Raw genomic sequence first — 16,590 nt, 5'->3', positions numbered from 1 at the left:
ACCTCTCTGAGCCTCAGTTTCCTCATCTGTAACACTGAACAGCATCCTTGCAGGTTGCTGGCAACATTAAATATGTCTAGGAACACAAAGACTTAGCCCAGAGGCTGCTCAACGGAGGGGAAGCCTTGTTCCAGACTCCTGATGGGTGCCCTGGGGACTCAGCGAAGGACAGGTTAGATGACAGCCTGGGGCTGAGGGAGGGCTCAGTGCCAGTGCACAGACCTCTTCGCTTCCAGGGATGCCTTCAGCACTGGTGCATCCCCCGCTGCCCTCCTACTCTGTCACTTCCTGGAGCTGGGGCCTGGGGCGAGCCGGGCGAGGCTGGCATTTGGAGCCTGCGTCTGCCCTGTTTCCCTCCGGCCTGTGAGCTGGGCGGCCCTCCTGGAGGGGTCCCGATTGCAGGCACCTGGGTAGCCTCTGAAAGGTGCTTGTTCACCCTGCTGGTTCTCCAGGTCCCCGTTCTTACAGCATCAGCCCACCTATGCCCCGACCAAGGTCAGGAAGGCCCGGGCTTCTTTCCTCACTGCCTGGGACCTGCCATCAAGGCGGTATTCCTCACTGGCATTCTGAGTGCCCTGGGAAAATGCTAGCAGCCAGGGGAAGGAGAAGAAGGAAAGGACGGAATGTGACAGAGCACCCGCCTCACGTGTACACATGGCCGGGGCCGCACGGCAAGCATCATCTAAACTGCTTCAGAGGAGAGACTACAACCCCCTTTTTGCAAAAGAGAAAACTGAGGCTCAGAGAGGTGAGGTGACTTGGGCATGGTGACGTAGGAACAGACCCCATGCCTGGCTCCAGAGCCTGGGCCGGGACAACAAACTGGAAAGAGATGTCACTGTTGGCAAAACTCCACTCAAGTGTCCCAGCTGTAAGAACAAAGGCACAGTGCTTAAAACCAGGACCTAGCCTGGCTGAGCAACCTGAAACCACCCAGCTTCCTTGGGACAGACCAGGAAATCTCGCCGCAGGAAGCCCTGGGCTCTGGCTCCTCCTCAGTCAACAGCCAGCTGCCGGCACCAGGTCTGCAGCCACCACCTGGCCTGCCCTCGGTTGGAGTCTGCTAGAGAGAAGCCCTGAGGGAGGTGAGGGTGGGCTTGAGGGGCAAGCAGCAAGGAGGAGCTGGCCATTGCCTCCCGGTGGGTGGGGAGAGAGGGAACCAGTGGGCAGGATGACCCAGGCACTGGTTCAGTTTCATCTGTTTCTCTACACCAGGGCTCCTCCAAAGAGCAGCTGAACAAAAGATGGTACTGGTGAAAAAAAAAATACCCTGGGCTCTTTGGGGTGCCTTCCCTTCTTGTCTACAGTGGATAGTGTAACCACTCCAGCGCCAGCCTGAGTGTGGCAGGGCAAGGGGACCACAACCAGCAAAAACATCAGGAAGTGGGCATGGGGGAGGGGTGATTAGGAGGCAGGGGTCACTGAGGTCACATCCTGAAGGGTTTTGAGACCCAGTGGGACCAAATCGTGAGGGGCCAAGGAACCTAGGAAAAGGTCAAGGCAGGACAGGGAGGGGCTGGAGGCAGGGAGGGGCTGGGGACCATGGTCTCTTAGACGAGGGTAGAGGCCCAGAAGGAGCACGTGGGGTCAAGTGTGCACACCCCCAAGGGGGCTGGGGCAGAGTGTGAAGAGCAGTGGGGCAGGGCCACCGTCTGCGGGGCTCACCTCCACTCTCGGTTACCCTGAGTGGGCGGCTGGGCAGCAGCCACGCCCTGTTGCTGGGAAAGCTGCTGTGGCACCGGGCAGGCGGACCTTCTGCTTGGGTGCAGGCAGGGGCTGACCGCGTGGGAGCTGCTCGGGCCCTGAAGCCTGGTGCTGGCTCGGGGACGTGAGTCACGGGGAGGCTTGCGACGGCCCCCCCACAGAGCAGGGGGCATTTTACCCAAAGCCTGAGATCTGTGCAAACCCGAGAATCACCCTTTGATGCTTCTATAGGCCGCTCTGATCGCTGAAGTGCTTGCCTGGGTGTCACTGTCCCAGCGGGTCCCTGTCACAGCTCCCAGAGGCCGATGGACTAGGCACTGCTTTTCTACTGTACAGCCCTGAGAGGGGAAGGGATTTACCGAGGCCATCGAGGGGCACATGGCAGGGGAGGCCAGGTGTCCCAATGCCCACTGACCCCTACACCCAGCCCCTTGGTCCAAGTGTGGATTCCCCAAGGAAGCCACAAACACCTGCCTCTGAAGAGCCGTGGAACTCTGGCTAAACCCCTCACCTCCCTGGCCGGGCCAAGTCTGCCAGGAGATGGAGACAGCACTATCTCCCTCCAGGTCCTCAGGGGTCATCCCCATGCGCCCCTCTGGCCACATGACCTCTCTGTCACACCATTCCATGGTCCCCCCCACCCTCTGGCCTCCAGCTGCACTGTCACCAACCTATCTGTGCCACGCTGGCTTCAGCCCTCAGGGTTCTGCTGGACACCACCCTCCTAAACCCTGGTCCCCTGCAAGTTCTCTAAACCCAACAACTGGGCTTCAGCCGCACTTCCTGGTAGGTTCTCCCTGACGCCACGGCTTGTACAGCAGCAGAGGCCTCCTCCCCATCTGTAGTCCTACCACACAGAACCACCCCAGGGCCTGGGGAGGGCATGCCCACCCTGACCCGTCTGTAAGGGGCAGGCCACGTCCCTAGTTCCCAGTACCCTGCCTTTGCCCCTACCCTCAATTCTGGGGCCGAGAAAGTGGCATTCAGAAGCACGCCCTATGTTAGCTGTGCCCACGGAGGTGAAGTCTCCCTTGGCTTTTACACTTTATGGGATAGGCCTACAGACTGGCTGGAGTCAGACTTAAATTTCACCCGAGGCCCAAAGAGAGGGGAAAGCTACAGGCCTCAGGCTCCAAAAGAAGCCAAGAGACTTAAGGTGAGTGCTCTGGGCCTCTCAGGGCAGGGGCTGGACCACTGCCTCCAGCCAGGCTTGGTCCTCAAAAGTGCCAGGGCCCAGGCGCCAGGAGCTCTGGTTCTGCCCAACTCATAGGGTGGCTGTGGGCGGGTCACAGCCTCTCTAAGCCTCAGTTTCCCCATCTGGGGCCAGCCAATGTCCTGCCCCTCTTCTTCTCTAATAAGGCCTGCCTGGCACCCTGCCTCCATCCACACTCTACCCCACAACATAGCCGTGTCACCATGACCCCCCTCCTTCCACCAGCCTGCAGTGTGCGTGTGTTGTGTGTGTGTGCGTGAGAGGGAGAGGGAGAGGGGCAGGGGGAGGGAGAGGGAGAGAGTATGTGTGTGACTGACTGAGGGCAGGAGCTCAGGGCCTTAGCCAGGGGCCCCAGCTGACCAGAGACCCGCCACGGCTGGGACCAGTTCAGCGACAGGGGTGAAACCTAACTACCCTGGTTCTTCCTGAACGAGCGCCAGTGCCTGGAGCTCAGCCCTGTGGGCAGCAAGGGCTGTGTCTGCCCAGGCCCCAAGGTCCGTCCATTCTTTCCCTCCGGCCGGGCCTCCTGCTGAGCGCCTGGCCTGGGGAACTGCCCCGTGTCACACCTCCCTTGTCTTAGACTTCTCTGAGCCCCCCTCCCACTGCCAGGCTCATCCAGGCTCTGGGGCCTGCCCTTTCGCTCCCAGCTGGACACCTGGACACCTGCACACCTGCGTGTGCGAAGAGCGAGTAGTGAGACCCCACCCATCCCTAGGCACCTCCTCCAGGAAGCCTTCATCCATGCTCTGAGCCAACCAGCCTTCCCTGTTCTCCTGCCCTGGGCAAGGCCCTGTGCTGTGCCTCGAGGGGCCATGAGAGCTGGCACAGCCTTGGCTTCTGCTCCCAGTCAGGGGGTTCCAGGTTTGTGACAAAACAGTGTGCTGATAGAGAAGGGGTGAGTGGTGGGGATGGGAGGGGCAGGGAAGGTCCAGTTAGGTCTGGATAGGCCTTTGCCAGGTATAACTGTCCAAGATGGCACCTGGGTAGAGTGGTGGGTGGCATGACCCACTGAGGCAGGATGCCTGGGAGAGGCCGTGTGTGCAGGGCCCAAGGGACAGGTGAAGGGTGCCTTCCAGGAGGTGACTGTATGTGTGGGTCTGGAACTAGGGGGGTGGGAAGGTGGCCTGGGACACAGGTTGGTGAAACCCTGGAGACGGTGGCTACAGAAAAGAGGTGGCAGGTGGGCGGCCCCTGGGTGGCCCGAGGAGCCAGGAGCTGAGGGAGAAGGGGTGTGTGTGTGAGGGGAGAAATGACAATGGTCGGGCCTCTCAGTGTGGCCTTGTGGTCAAATGAGGCAGGGGCAGCGTGGGTCTCAGTCTGCGCCACCAAATGGGGCATTACTACCATTACTACCGTAATCGCCCCGTTCTCCCTGTTCTTCCTTGCCCTCCAGGTCCCAGCCCCTCTACCACTTTCCGGAACTCTCTCAACGGCTTCCCCTTCCTGAGCCCTGTCCTGTGTGCCAGGCCCGGGCACGTGTGTCACGGCACGTTCTCCTTTCCCTCACATCCCCTTCCTCTGAGCCCAGCCAGTGAACGGGTCACACCCGTTCTCGAGAAGGGAAACCTGGGCTCAGAGGACGAGTGGTGCAGGGAGATGGCAGGTGCCAGCTGTGGGAGTGCAGGGAGAGGAATTCCTAGCTATCTTTCTGTGCCTGTTTCCTCTTCTGTAAAATGGGAATGACTTCAGCACCACTCTCAGGGTGGCTGTGATGTGAGTGCAGGCTGGGAACAGTGCCAAGCCCAGAGGAAGCTGGGGCTACTGGTTAACTGTGGTCCCTGGGCCTGGAGCCCTGCTCTGTCAGATGCAGGGGGACCCTTGGAATGGGCTGTCTGCTGTCTAGTACCTCCAGGAGGGAAGAGGCCACCCGGAATGGCTGCTGAGCCTTCATATCTGAGCCCTACGCTGACCTCAGGGCCGCCCTACTCCTGACTCAGGGCCCTGGACTGGGAGGTCGCAGGCCTCGGCCGTAGCCTGGCCGTGGCTCACTGACCACACGGCCTGGGGTGCGTCTCTGCCCTTTTCAGGGCCTCACTTCTTCCTCTGTAAGTGGGGACGGCTGCCTGACAGGGCTGTGGAAAGACTCATTTTGCAGAGGGCTGACTGGAAAGCACTTGCAAACTGTCAAGTGGTGTCACCACATCGCTGAGGAGGAAGAGTCCACCAGAGGGAGTGGGCTGCAGTTCACTGAGACCCTGAGGAAGCTGGGGTGCTCACGGCTGGGGGACAGCAGGGGCTGGAAGCCCCAGTGAAGGGGGTGGGGGCGGGGCTTCCTACACTGTCCAGTCCAGCGTCAAGTGCGTCCCACACTTCCAGCCCCTGTCCTGTGCTAGGACATCGTTGGTCCTGGGGATAAGCTAGCGAAGAGGGCAGAGGTGGGCTCTGCCTCAGTGGAGCTCACACAAGCCGGGTGACCTGGCAGGTTCCTCCAGCCCAAGTTTGAACCATCTGTGGTCGGCAGAATAGCAGCCCCTAAAATGTCCAGGTCTTAATCCCCTGTGACCCTGTGTGGCAAAAGGAACTTCGCAGATTGGATAAATTAAGAACTGTGAGATGGGAGATTATCCTGGATTATCTGAGTGGGCCGAACGTGGTCACAAGGGTCCTTAAAAGTGGAAGAAGGGGGTCAGAGAAAGAGACGTGGTGATGGAAGCAGGGTCAGAGAGACGCACGCTGCTGGCTTTGAAGACGGAAAAAGGGCCACGAGCCAAGGAACGTGGGTGCCTCTAGAAGCTGGAAAAGGCAAGGAAATGGATTCACCCATGGAGCCTTCAGAAAGAACGCAGCCCTTGCTGACACCTTTAGTCCAGTGAGCCCCAAGGCAAACTTCTGACCCACAGAACATAATACCTTTGTGTTGCTTTAAGGCACTAATATTGTGGTAACTTGTTAATAGCAGCAACAGGAAAGAATACAGCATCTACCCTCAGTATACTTGTGGGAAAGGAACTGACTTCAGACCTGGAGTTGACAAGTGTGCCTCATGGTGTCTCTTCAGCCTTGCTCTTCTACCCCAGGGGGCCTGGGGTAAACTGAGCTGGGTACTCAGATGTTTCAGATACGTACATCAGCCAGATAACTGAAATAGATCACTCCAACCCTCAAATCTAAACATTTTAACTGATTTTAATGGGGATCTAAAATCGATGACATATTTTGAGGCCTCTTTAAAGTAAGCAAAACTGCCTGTTCTTAGCCTGTGCTCAGTGATGGGCGGTGACTATAAACAGCAATTACTGGCTGCTGCTGAGACCCCAAGGGTGCGGCGGGGCCATTCCACCCCAAACGGCCCCAGGCCGAGGTGCTGCAGAGCACCCCCCAGCTCTCTGGAGGTTTCTATTCTGCCTACACTCTAGACTGACAACTACTGTCTTACCGCCTGCAGCTCCCGACCTCTGCGGCCCCCTCCCCTTCCCTTCCCCTTCTCCTTCCCCTTCGAGCCAGAATCCCCACTGCAGCCTCCGGACCGGCGCAGGGCTCGAGTGCTTGAGTGATCACCTCACCCCTCAGAGCCCGGGGTCCTCCCTGTGGTTTCTAACAGAGACAGCCTTTTCTACTTCCCCATGCCACCCGGGATGGAGCCTCCGGGCGCCAGAGGAAAGCAGCCAGGGCCATAATTAGCGGAGGTGACACTGCAGGATTTCAGTCAGCACTTGTGGTCATGTTTCCAAACTCGGGGACCTTGTAACCAAATGCAAGCTCTTGGGTAAACCAAGAATGGGCAGGTTCCAGGAAAGGAGCTGAGAGGCTCAAATGAGGGTCAAGGGCCCAGATTTTAGCTCACACATCTTGTGTCCTGTTTTTTGCTTATGTCCTGGCTCCTGGCCGTGTTAAGAGTGAGGCTGCTTGCAGACATCTAAGGGACCTGTGACCTTTACAGTCTGGGCACAAAGTATTTCTGAAATAATGCTTAGTCAAACTGCCTATAAGAGCATAGAAAACCTAACTTCCCCATCTCCATGTGGGGGAAGGTAAATTGAAGCACGAATCCTGTGGCGAGGAGGCCCCCTACCCTCTCTGAGACACAGAGAAGGGGTCTCACCCTGAGCCCGCAGGACCAGCCTGCTGCTGAGGTGTGGTCACCATGGAGAGTGGCAATGGGCATGGCTCACGGGGCCTTGGGGCTGGCAAGAGCTGCCTGGGCCCACTCCCCTCTGGAGAGCAAAGGCAGTCCTCTCAGCCCTTTCCTGCCCACCCTGAAAACAAGCCCGTTGACACAGGGGACAATGGGCATCTCAGGACTGGAAGACACCAGCCAGGCCACCTCAGCCACCAGGTGACTGCAGCACACACGCCCTTCTCTGGCAGACCCCTGTCCATGTCTACACGGGTACTGTTCACATTAGACCATTCTGGGCATTCCGGCCGCCCAGCCTCCTCTCACAATAGTCACTTATCTCCGGCCTCTCACGGGGAGCTGGCCAGCGCAGTGCCAAGGGCACAGACTCTGGAGCAGGGCGGCCCAGGGTCTGACTTTGCTGTGGAACTCCAGTGTCTCACCTTCCTCTTCTGCTCTGGGGCCGAGGAACAAGGCCCTTCCTCCTCTGCCTGATCTACCCCTGGCCCCTCCCAGGACCCAAAACAGGGCTCAAGAGGCCCACCAGTCCCAGGATCCACTGGGATAAACTGCCTGTGCTCCCTTCCACAGGCCAATGATGTTGACCCAACTGATACCCCTCACCATCTAGGCCGCTCTCTCTGTGCGGGGGGGTGGGGTGGGGGGTGAGGGGGGTGGGGGGGGCTCTGAATGTGGTGCCCCAGGTGTGCTCTGACCAGCACAGGGCAGAATGGGGACGGTCACCTCCTTCATTCTCCATTCCTTGCCTCTATTAATATAGCTTGGGAGAAGCCATGCCTCACTGGAGGCTACTGGTTAGGGCTTGAAGTCCAGTAGGATCCTAAGTCTGTACCACATGGGCTGCTCTCAGAGGAGACAAGTATTAAGAATGATGAGCTCCTGAGGAAGGGCTCCCTGTGCTCTAGATAGTGCCTTTCACGGAAGCCTCTGAGGATGGTTACCAAGTTCTGGGCGTGGGGCCTTGGCTGTTGGCCCTTGTCTGCTTGTTGTAAGCACTGTAGGGCGACCAGAGGAGGAGAGGTCTCCTCTGTCTGTGGGGCAGGACAGGCTCTAAGGGGGTGGGGTGGGGGATTTCTATAATCAGAAAGGTGGGAGTGCAGGGGGCCACACATCACCCTCATCCTTGGCCCTCCCGATGCCTGGCACAGAGTCTCCACATCCAGCCCCCCAACTTGCCCTCCCAAACCTGGGGTGAGGGTACCTGTATTCTCGGATCCTCCCTCCTCACCTCCCAGCCCCACGCCAGGATCTGGCTCTGGGCCATTACCCACCAACTGGAATGAGGAAAAGCAAGTGCAGCGGCCCTTCTCTCCACCTACGCACCCCTCTGCCACCCACCTGCCTGATGCCAACTCAGTTCAGCCCTCTTCGGCCACCATCCAGTTCTTGGTCCTGCCCTGCTCTGGAGCTCTGGCCTCGGGCAGCAGCGCCTACCTCTCCTAGTAAGCGAGGCCGAGGGGCCTGGGCCCTCTTGGGCCTCACTGTGGCCTCCGAGCACCGGTAACTCTTAGGTTCCCACTCCCCACCTCCAGCCACCTTTCCAGAAAGTGCACAGTGCTGACTCACACTTTCCTAGAGGGGAGTGGACATGCCTGCTTGCTGGGGCTTCCAGGCTCACCCCTCAGCCATTTCTAGCCCTTCCCAGGCCAACCCAGACAGCCGAAGTCAATGAGACAGCCTTGTCCAGAGAACTTGGGAGAGCGGCCTTCCAGCCTGAGCTCGTCCTGTCTGCCTGTGTGACCAGAGTGAATCCTCTTGCCTCTCTGGCCCTTAGTGTTCTCATCTGAGAAACAGGGCTACGTCTGTCTGGTCCAGCGTGGACTAGAGGGTTCATAGAGCACCGTCAGCCAGCCCGTGACTCCTTTGCTCTTCACAATCCCACTGGGAAGGGCGGGCCTCAACCCTACTCCCCAGCACGCAAGGCCACATCCCTCTCAAGGCCCCACTTAGCCCTCCCTCCTCTAGATGCTGGGGCCCCTTTGAGGTCCACGTGAGGACCACGAAACTAGGTGACCTCTCTGGGACCTTCAGGCTCTGACCTCCATGGTCCTGTGACCCCAACACTTAAGATGGCACACATGACCACGACCTCTGGGCTAAGCTCAGCTATGCAGGGTATTGTGTCACCTCAGGCAAGCCAGGGCACGCCAATGAGCCCCACTTTCCTCCTCTGAGATGCGGGAGACTCACTGTCTGGCCCCTCAGCTCCCAAGGCTGGTGTGAGCTATCAGAGTGCCACAAAGAAGGTCGTGACCTTCCCAGGCGACCCTACAGCTGTGCTCCAGAGGCCCGGGCAGCTGGTGCCACCCAGGGGCCGGCAACCCCAGAACTATGGACCTGACTGAGGGACAGAAGAATAAATGAGAGAGGAGGCACACCTGCTTTTCTGAGCCTGAGTGCAGGTGCAGAACAGACACTTTCTCCTCCTTCCTTTCCCCCCACACTGCCCAGGATCAGCCACACCAGCAGGCCTCCCGAGCCCCCTGAACAGCACCAGGTGTTTCCGGGCGAGCCTCCCTAGAGTCTGGATCCAGCCCGGGAGCAGTGCTCAGAGCACAGCCAACCTCACACGGACCCCTCAAGGCAAGCAGGTGCCTGAGGGGGAACCATGGAAAAGTGGGCCAAAGCTCCCAGCCCAGTGAGCTCAGGCCGAGGTCATTCACGGAGTTGGGGAGCCTTGGGGCCAGAAGGGGCTGAGTGAGTCCTGCTTTTCCCTGGGCACGCTAGATGACCTTAACCAGTCTCTGCCTCTCTGGGTAGCAGATTTCAACTTAGAGTGAGCAGAGGGAATGGACGCCCCTGAGATCTCCCAGCCCTGGAGCTATATGTGCCTCTTTTCCCTGGATGTGGCTTCTCTCCTAGGCGAGCAGACGGGTAAGGACTGTGCTGCCTGCATTCCTGGCCTATGCTAAAGCCCTTCTTTGCTTCTGTGTCTCAGTGTGGCTTTGCTGATCCCGGGGCCCTGATTGCCAGTGTGGGCGTTACTGCAAGCGGAGGAGGCTTACAGCAACACGCAGAGGCCACCTGACACGGCTCTGGTTCTCTGCTACAAACACACAAACAAAGAAACACACGTGTTTGATGAAGGGTAAAAACTTTAAAAAGGAAAAGGTGAGTTCACATCTGGACACTCACACATGGCACCCGTGACTGCACACACGTGGGCACGCGCACAGACATACAGACACACCCCACAGGCCAGCACACACTCACAGCCTGATACACCAGCACGCACACACTCAGACGCCCCACAACCAGCACATACCGCACACACACACATGAACAAAGGTGCAAGTACAACAAAGGAAGTGGAAGAAAAGTGTTACCCATGAGTAGCCGCCGTTTCACCCGCTTGTCCACATCAGCTACTGACGTGGCATTGAACTGAGAGCGCTCAATTGCAGCCTCATCCTTCTCTAAAACACAAGTAAGGGACAAACACGGAGCCGGTGGTTAATGAGAGCCCACTTCCCGCGGCCCAAGACAGTCAGCCTCTCGGCGTGGCGCACACAAAGCCAACACAGCATGCTGGGCCAGCGCGGTGTCCTCGCCAAGGGGCTAATCCCAGGAACCTCCAAGGTGGGCATGTTCAGGGCAGAGCAAAGAGGCAGCAGGGCGGGAGGGGGTGCAGAAAAGGGGATGACCACAAAAGGACACAGATGGGACACAGGGTCCATCTGCAAGCAAACAGAGGAGGAGGCTGGGGTCAGAGTGGACCCATCTGCCGAGGGCCGTAGAAGCAGACAGCCCCACCTTGGTGCTCAGGAAGACACAAGTGATTACAGATACCCCCGGCTCAGGCTGGAGAGGCAGGCACAGGACAAGGCACAGGACAAGGGGACAGGGCTGCGAGGTCCGGTGATGGATGCGCTTGGACAGCAGACGCCCTGTCTCAACAGCGTGACAGTGTGTCAAACACTCATGCAAAATTGAGAACAAAACACACGAAGGAACAAAAGCACACACACAACAGTGGATCCAATTGAACAGACACAGAAAAACCACGGGATCGATTTGGGCAGCGCTGGTTGCCTGCTTGTCTATAGAGAACTAGAGCTAGACATTCAAGTGCTCAACAAGGGGTTGCAAAGAGGGGTCAGTCTTTTCGGGAGCGTGCGGAGAGAGACGGCCAGGCGGGCCAGGGGACATTCTGGGCACTCGGCACGAAGCTACGCCAAGATGCTTCCCGTGGAGGAGCACGTTAGGTTAGCCGGTTTGCGTATCTTTGCTCAGTGGGCGATGTGTGGAGCCTGAGGAGCAGTGAGCAAAGTCAGATGAAAGGCTCTCCTGGCCAGCAGGGAGCCACAGCCCAGGAGCTGGGTCTGGAAAAGGATTTCTAAGGGGAGGGGAGGGAAGGGGGGAGGAAAGTTACATTAGAAAGTAGATCCAAGCAGGGACCTTCACATGCAGCAGACACTAAAAGATAAAAAAATAAGGAAGGATGAGTCGGGTCGACAAAGACAAGATGTGTTAGACGAGGCTGGGTGTGTGTCTGGCCCAGCAGCTGTTTGCGCTGGTCCGCAGCCGGCGGATGTGGCCCCACTGCAGACGCAAACACTGAGGCGGACCCCAGCAGACGAGACAGGAGGGGGCCGGGGGGCCCGGGAGAGCCCCCCGCAGGACAGCGGAGACAGGGAGAGAGGCGGGACAGGAGGTTCTAGATGGGATCAGGCTGCAATAGAGACACTGGTCTGAGACCGGGTTTTGCTTTGAATTTTTTTTTTTTTTGGTTGTTTGGTTTGCCTTTTGGCTCTGAAAATAATTAATGAACGTCAGTTATCAGACAAGACAGGCAATCAGGGACCATCACCAGAAAAGCAGGAGGAATGAGGTAAAATGAAACCAAAAACGGCTGTCTGAGAGGAGAGACCACACAGAGGAAGGGAGAACCAGGCAGGCAGCAGCTGGGATGACAGCCTGGGACCAGGAGGGCACCGCTGGGGCCCCGCCCGGCGCCTCTGCCCGACTCCCGGGTGCGAGGGAGCAGAGTCACAGGGGACAGAATGCGACAGCAAACTCTGGGCTTCACAGCTTTGCTCGCTTGCTTGAAAATCCCTCAAGAAATATCTTCCGAGTTGATAAGAAGAAATGGGGCCTTTTTTAAAAATAAACATGATCACTGACCTGTGGGTTTCTAAAGTTCGCCAGCGCTGAAGAGAAAGAAGAGGATGAACTCTGGGCACCAACTGCAAACTTCCTCTTTTTCTCAGTTAAAAAATTTGCAGTGATATTTGAGTGGGGAAAGAACCTCCTTGTGCTTATACATGAGGTAATCACAAACAGTCCAGCCTCCCCTTGGAAACAAGGACCAGGAGGAAGGCGATGACCGAGGCTCAAATGGAGACTCCACGTAACAGGTGAGGCGACGGGAGGGGCATCGCTGAGCAGAAGGGACTCCAGGCAGGAGAGGAAATCTGCTGAGGGTCCCAGGAGCTCGGGAAGGGAAAGCAGTAAACACCCAGACCCACCCAGGATCCACAGCATCCCATCTCCCCCAGTGTTCTAGACAACGGAGACTTAAAGCCTCCTGGTTTTCCAGACTGCTGTGGGCAGCGCAGGTCACGAGGCTGGGTAGGGTAAAGGAATCTGACTGTGTCTCCACATTAGGGGAGGAAATACCTGTGCTTCAGGAACAGAGGCTGCCCTCCTTAGGCACACATAACTCCCTCCCCGCCACCGCCTACACCGCCGAGGACGAGGACCCGCAGAAAACCCGCAGTGACACAACGCAGGGGCGCTTGGTCCTGGTGGCTGAACGACCCCAAGTAAGTCTCCAGAGAAAGCTTCCCCGGGGACGCCCTCCAGCCCCATCAGTACCATGGGGCGTTCCCATTCTGTTTCCCTGAAGCTTCCTTCTTGGAAACCGGGACACGGAGGGGTGTGGCTGGCGTCAAGGCCACATGGTGCACCCGACGGGCAGGTGGCGCGAGGGTGCTAGTGCGCGGCAAGGGCACCGACTTACCAATGCAGGTCCGACCGTCCGAGTGGAGGGCGTACTTCTGGTGGCAGCCACACGTGGGGCCCGTGTCCGTGTCCTCACAGCTGTGCTGGCAGCCTCCGTTTCCATAGTTACAGGTTACTAGTTAGGCCCAAAGTGTACGTACGTGTGTATAAACAGAATGACAACAAAAATGATTAGTTTATCAGTGTTGGCTGTTTCTTGTAAGGGACGGGGGAGGGAAGTGAGGGCACAAGATAGTTAGTGACTAGACACACATTTCCCGGGACTTCAGCCCCTCGAGGTCTTGGATGGAACTGCTCACTCCCTAGAGGTGACCTGGGGTGGGACAGAGAGTAGACTTTGGGTCATCTGGGCTTCGAACACAGCTGGCACACAGCTGACGCACTCGGACGGTGTTAGCTGGAGAAAGGGATACGCTAGACAATTTTATCCTTCCTAGATTGCAAAAGACACTTTAAAATAGCCTGTCTCGATGGGCAAATGTCTGTTAACACCCGGTATACTCAGCAAGTGGTGGTGGGGGAGCCCGTGGTGAGAGAGGACCCTTAATTCCTTAGTTGTTGCAGAGCTTTCTTTCCTCTGCCGATGTCTTGTGGTGTAAGGAAGGATGTCCCTACAGATGTCCATTCTCTCCAAGCCCCAGCTGCCATCTCAAACTCTATGCCCTCAAAGCCCTAATCTTCCCAAGGTGATGTCCAAACAGACAGAACTTATGCAAATTAATGTCATCTGAGGAGCAGTTTTGAAAATGACCTTTTATTTCAACATGTTACAAAGTTGGCGATGCCTACGGCCTGGACGAGCTGGCGCCTGTCAGCCCAGAACCTTAAGATGTTTCACAGCATCAGCAACCTGGGTGGGCTGAATTAGGGCTGAACAAAAAGGAGCCAGTCTGAAGTAGAAAAAATGATAAGTTCAAGTTTATTTAAAAGAAAAGACACCGTCATCACTTTCCAGGGTGAGGGATGTCACTAAGGGAGATCCAAGATCTCTGTGGGAGGGGATCCTGCAGCCCTGCTCTAAGAGAGCCTGTCATCTGTACGCAAGTGGTGCACCACGGCCTCACAGACAGGAGGTCCTCTTGGATAACTTAGCCTTTGTCCGGGATTCTATCTACTCTCTTAATTTGCTTGGCAAAACTCTAATGATGATCAAATATGTAAAAATAAATCTCAGAGCAACCACGGTCAGAGGGGCTGAGAATTCCGAACTGGCAGAGTCTGAATAATGACGCTCCAGCAGCTGACCCACGAGCAGGGCTTCTACCAGAGGGAAGTCACTCAGTGGCAACTCCCTAGTGAAGGGCTCTGAGCATTTCAGAACTGAGCCTGCAGCTGCATTTCCCAGGTACTTCTCCTTTCCCCTCCAGGGGCACTGCCCGGAGTGACGGTGGCCCCATCAGCCCGGACACATGCAGTCTCCCCGCCAGCTGAGGAGGAAGGACACAAAGAGAATGGTCCTGCTCAGTGTCCCAGACGCCGTCCTCAGCAACCACAGGCTCTAACCGGTGGCCTCTTCTGCAGGAGCTAACGACCATCCGAAGGAGGGACTGAACATCCAGGGTGAAATTTCAAGGACCTGCAGAACTCCTTCAAGAAACGCAACTGGGGCTTCGGGCACAAAGCCCTCGGCCCCTTCTCCACAGAAGCATCTCTTAGCATTCTTGGGAGCCCGGCAGACTGGAGACACATTCTCATCTCTGAAATGGAAGGGCCCCAGGGAAGCCAAGAGTCCCAGGGGAATGCTGCTTCACATGGATCTCAGGTGAGGGGAGAGACCCAGGCAGAGCCCCACTGTGGGCTGGACATCACGTGCCTTTCCAGACTGAGAAAAGCCCCATTTCAGAGGGGCAGGGGTGGAGCTGGTGAGCAGGCAGTGAGGATACCGCAGATAGTTCTTCCAAGCTCTGGGCTCCAGGACTGGGCTGTGCCTTGCAAGTGACTCTGAGGACAAAGGCCTGTCTGGGGCAACTCGAGGGAGGGCCATGCTAAGGGTCCTTTAGTCCCTCCACAGAGGTGTTTGTGCATCCCACAGTCCCCCAAAGGCCAAGTATGTGAGCTCCTGGAGAGCCTACAGGTTGTACACAGAAATAAATACCTGAGCCCTGAGCTCTCGGAAGACCAGGAGAAGGATGGAGAAAACCTCCTCTGACCCTGGGCTAGGTCCTGGGCTCTGGGGGGGATCAGAGAGTTTGGTGCAGAGCTCCTGTGGCCCCGCTGGTCCAGGAAGGCTGGCGAGGCCAGGCCTTAGCTCCCAACCCAACTCCAGATCCAGAATTTCCTGGACCTCCAGTGCTCTCAAGGGCTAGAGTGAAAGTCTCAGAGCTAATGTTATACTCACCCCCTGCCCACTGACCATACAGAAGGAACCAGAGCTGACTGGCCAGACAGCTATCTGTGCAGCCCCTTCACAGGAGCGCTGCAGGGCAGTCACTCACTCCTTGGCCCAAGATTGGTACCAGACTCTCCACACACCTGGGCACTGCCCAGCCACCTAGCGAGGAGAGTGGGGCTGCTGTTTCTTATACCAGCAAACGTCCCGGCTTAGCTCTTCTCTGTCGGGGTGGGGGAGGGGGAGTCGGCCGCTCACGGAGCGCTGCCTGCTCCTGACCTCTCAGACCACGTCGGCCCCTCAGGAGATGCTCTCTGAGCAAACTGTCCCCTTGTAGCACTTGTCCAAGATGGCATTAAGGAATCAGGTAGCGAGTCAGTCAGTCCAGCCTCTTCCCACGGCTTGCAGCTCTCCCCCAGCACCTAGCTCAGGGCTTGGCCAGAGCGGGCGTCAGCCGGTCTGACTGAAGGGGTGCGCCTTCCTGCCGGCCGAGCCTGTCAACAAGCCTGCCCACTCCACACATGCTTGCCCTTGGCCTTTGTCCTGAGGAAGCTCCCCAACAGGGAGGACTGGGAAAGCTGGGGTTATTCACCTTCCGTTCTGAAAGCTGCCAGGTGGCAGAAGGTTTCTCTGCAGCTCAAGGCATCGTCTGGTGTAGAGGAGAAGAGGGCCTGGCTGGAGTCCTGGGGCTGGAGCTGGGCATTTCCCAGTCAACTGTCCCTGTTTGGTCCTGCCTTTGGTGACAGCATACATGTTTACCTTTGCTGTCCCAGAGGAAAGACCAGGAACAAAGAGGAAGGCTGGTTTCCATCCTGGACCACATCTGGGCAGAAGGAAGCGTCTTCACTTTGGGGAACGGACAGATCACGAGTGGGGTTGCAGCATGGGCTCCTTGGAGACAGGGACTGTGTCTGATGCATGTGGGCCCCCAAGGCCTTGGAGACAGTCTGAGGGGAGCATGAGCTGGGAAAGGTGTGGCAAGGTGCCCAAGGGGAGCTGAGCACAACTGAACCACAATGACTACGGGAGATAGACCAACAACAGCCAGCTTTCTCCGGTGAATGAAGGATGGGAAGGAAGGCAGTTTTCCTTATGAGAGCTGGTCAGCCTCAGTCTCCCATCTCAATAGCTGGGCTGGGACCGCTTTCTCTATTGAGAGTTGGAATCGGACTCCTCCAAACCATTTTTCTGCATCAGAAAGTGGGCCTGCTATGAAGCACTTGTCTCTGACAGTGATAGGCAGTACTCACACCAGCCTCCCTCAGCTCTTTGCAGACACAGGGCAAGCATTACATCGATCTG

At 57.3% G+C, this 16,590-nt stretch overlaps 1 protein-coding gene across 2 annotated transcripts in view; it reads right to left on the bottom strand.

The window, feature by feature from the left end:
• The window catches only part of SCUBE1 (signal peptide, CUB domain and EGF like domain containing 1), a 140,834-nt gene that overhangs the window by 48,359 nt on the left and 75,885 nt on the right, over positions 1-16,590 (bottom strand). The window contains exons 6-7 of one of the 2 annotated variants that reach the window (XM_058568188.1): positions 12,958-13,074; positions 10,322-10,411 (exon numbers count right to left, since the gene is read on the bottom strand). In XM_058568188.1, the coding sequence (XP_058424171.1) occupies positions 10,322-10,411; positions 12,958-13,074 (207 nt within the window). The remainder of the gene's footprint in view (positions 1-10,321; positions 10,412-12,957; positions 13,075-16,590) is intronic. The other variant, XM_058568189.1, reaches the window with a different exon arrangement.

This window comes from Diceros bicornis, chromosome 25, assembly GCF_020826845.1.
Source record: "Diceros bicornis minor isolate mBicDic1 chromosome 25, mDicBic1.mat.cur, whole genome shotgun sequence".
NCBI lineage: Eukaryota > Metazoa > Chordata > Mammalia > Perissodactyla > Rhinocerotidae > Diceros > Diceros bicornis.
The sequence above is the reverse complement of the archived record's forward strand: the minus strand, read 5'-3'. Positions and strand labels throughout refer to the sequence as shown.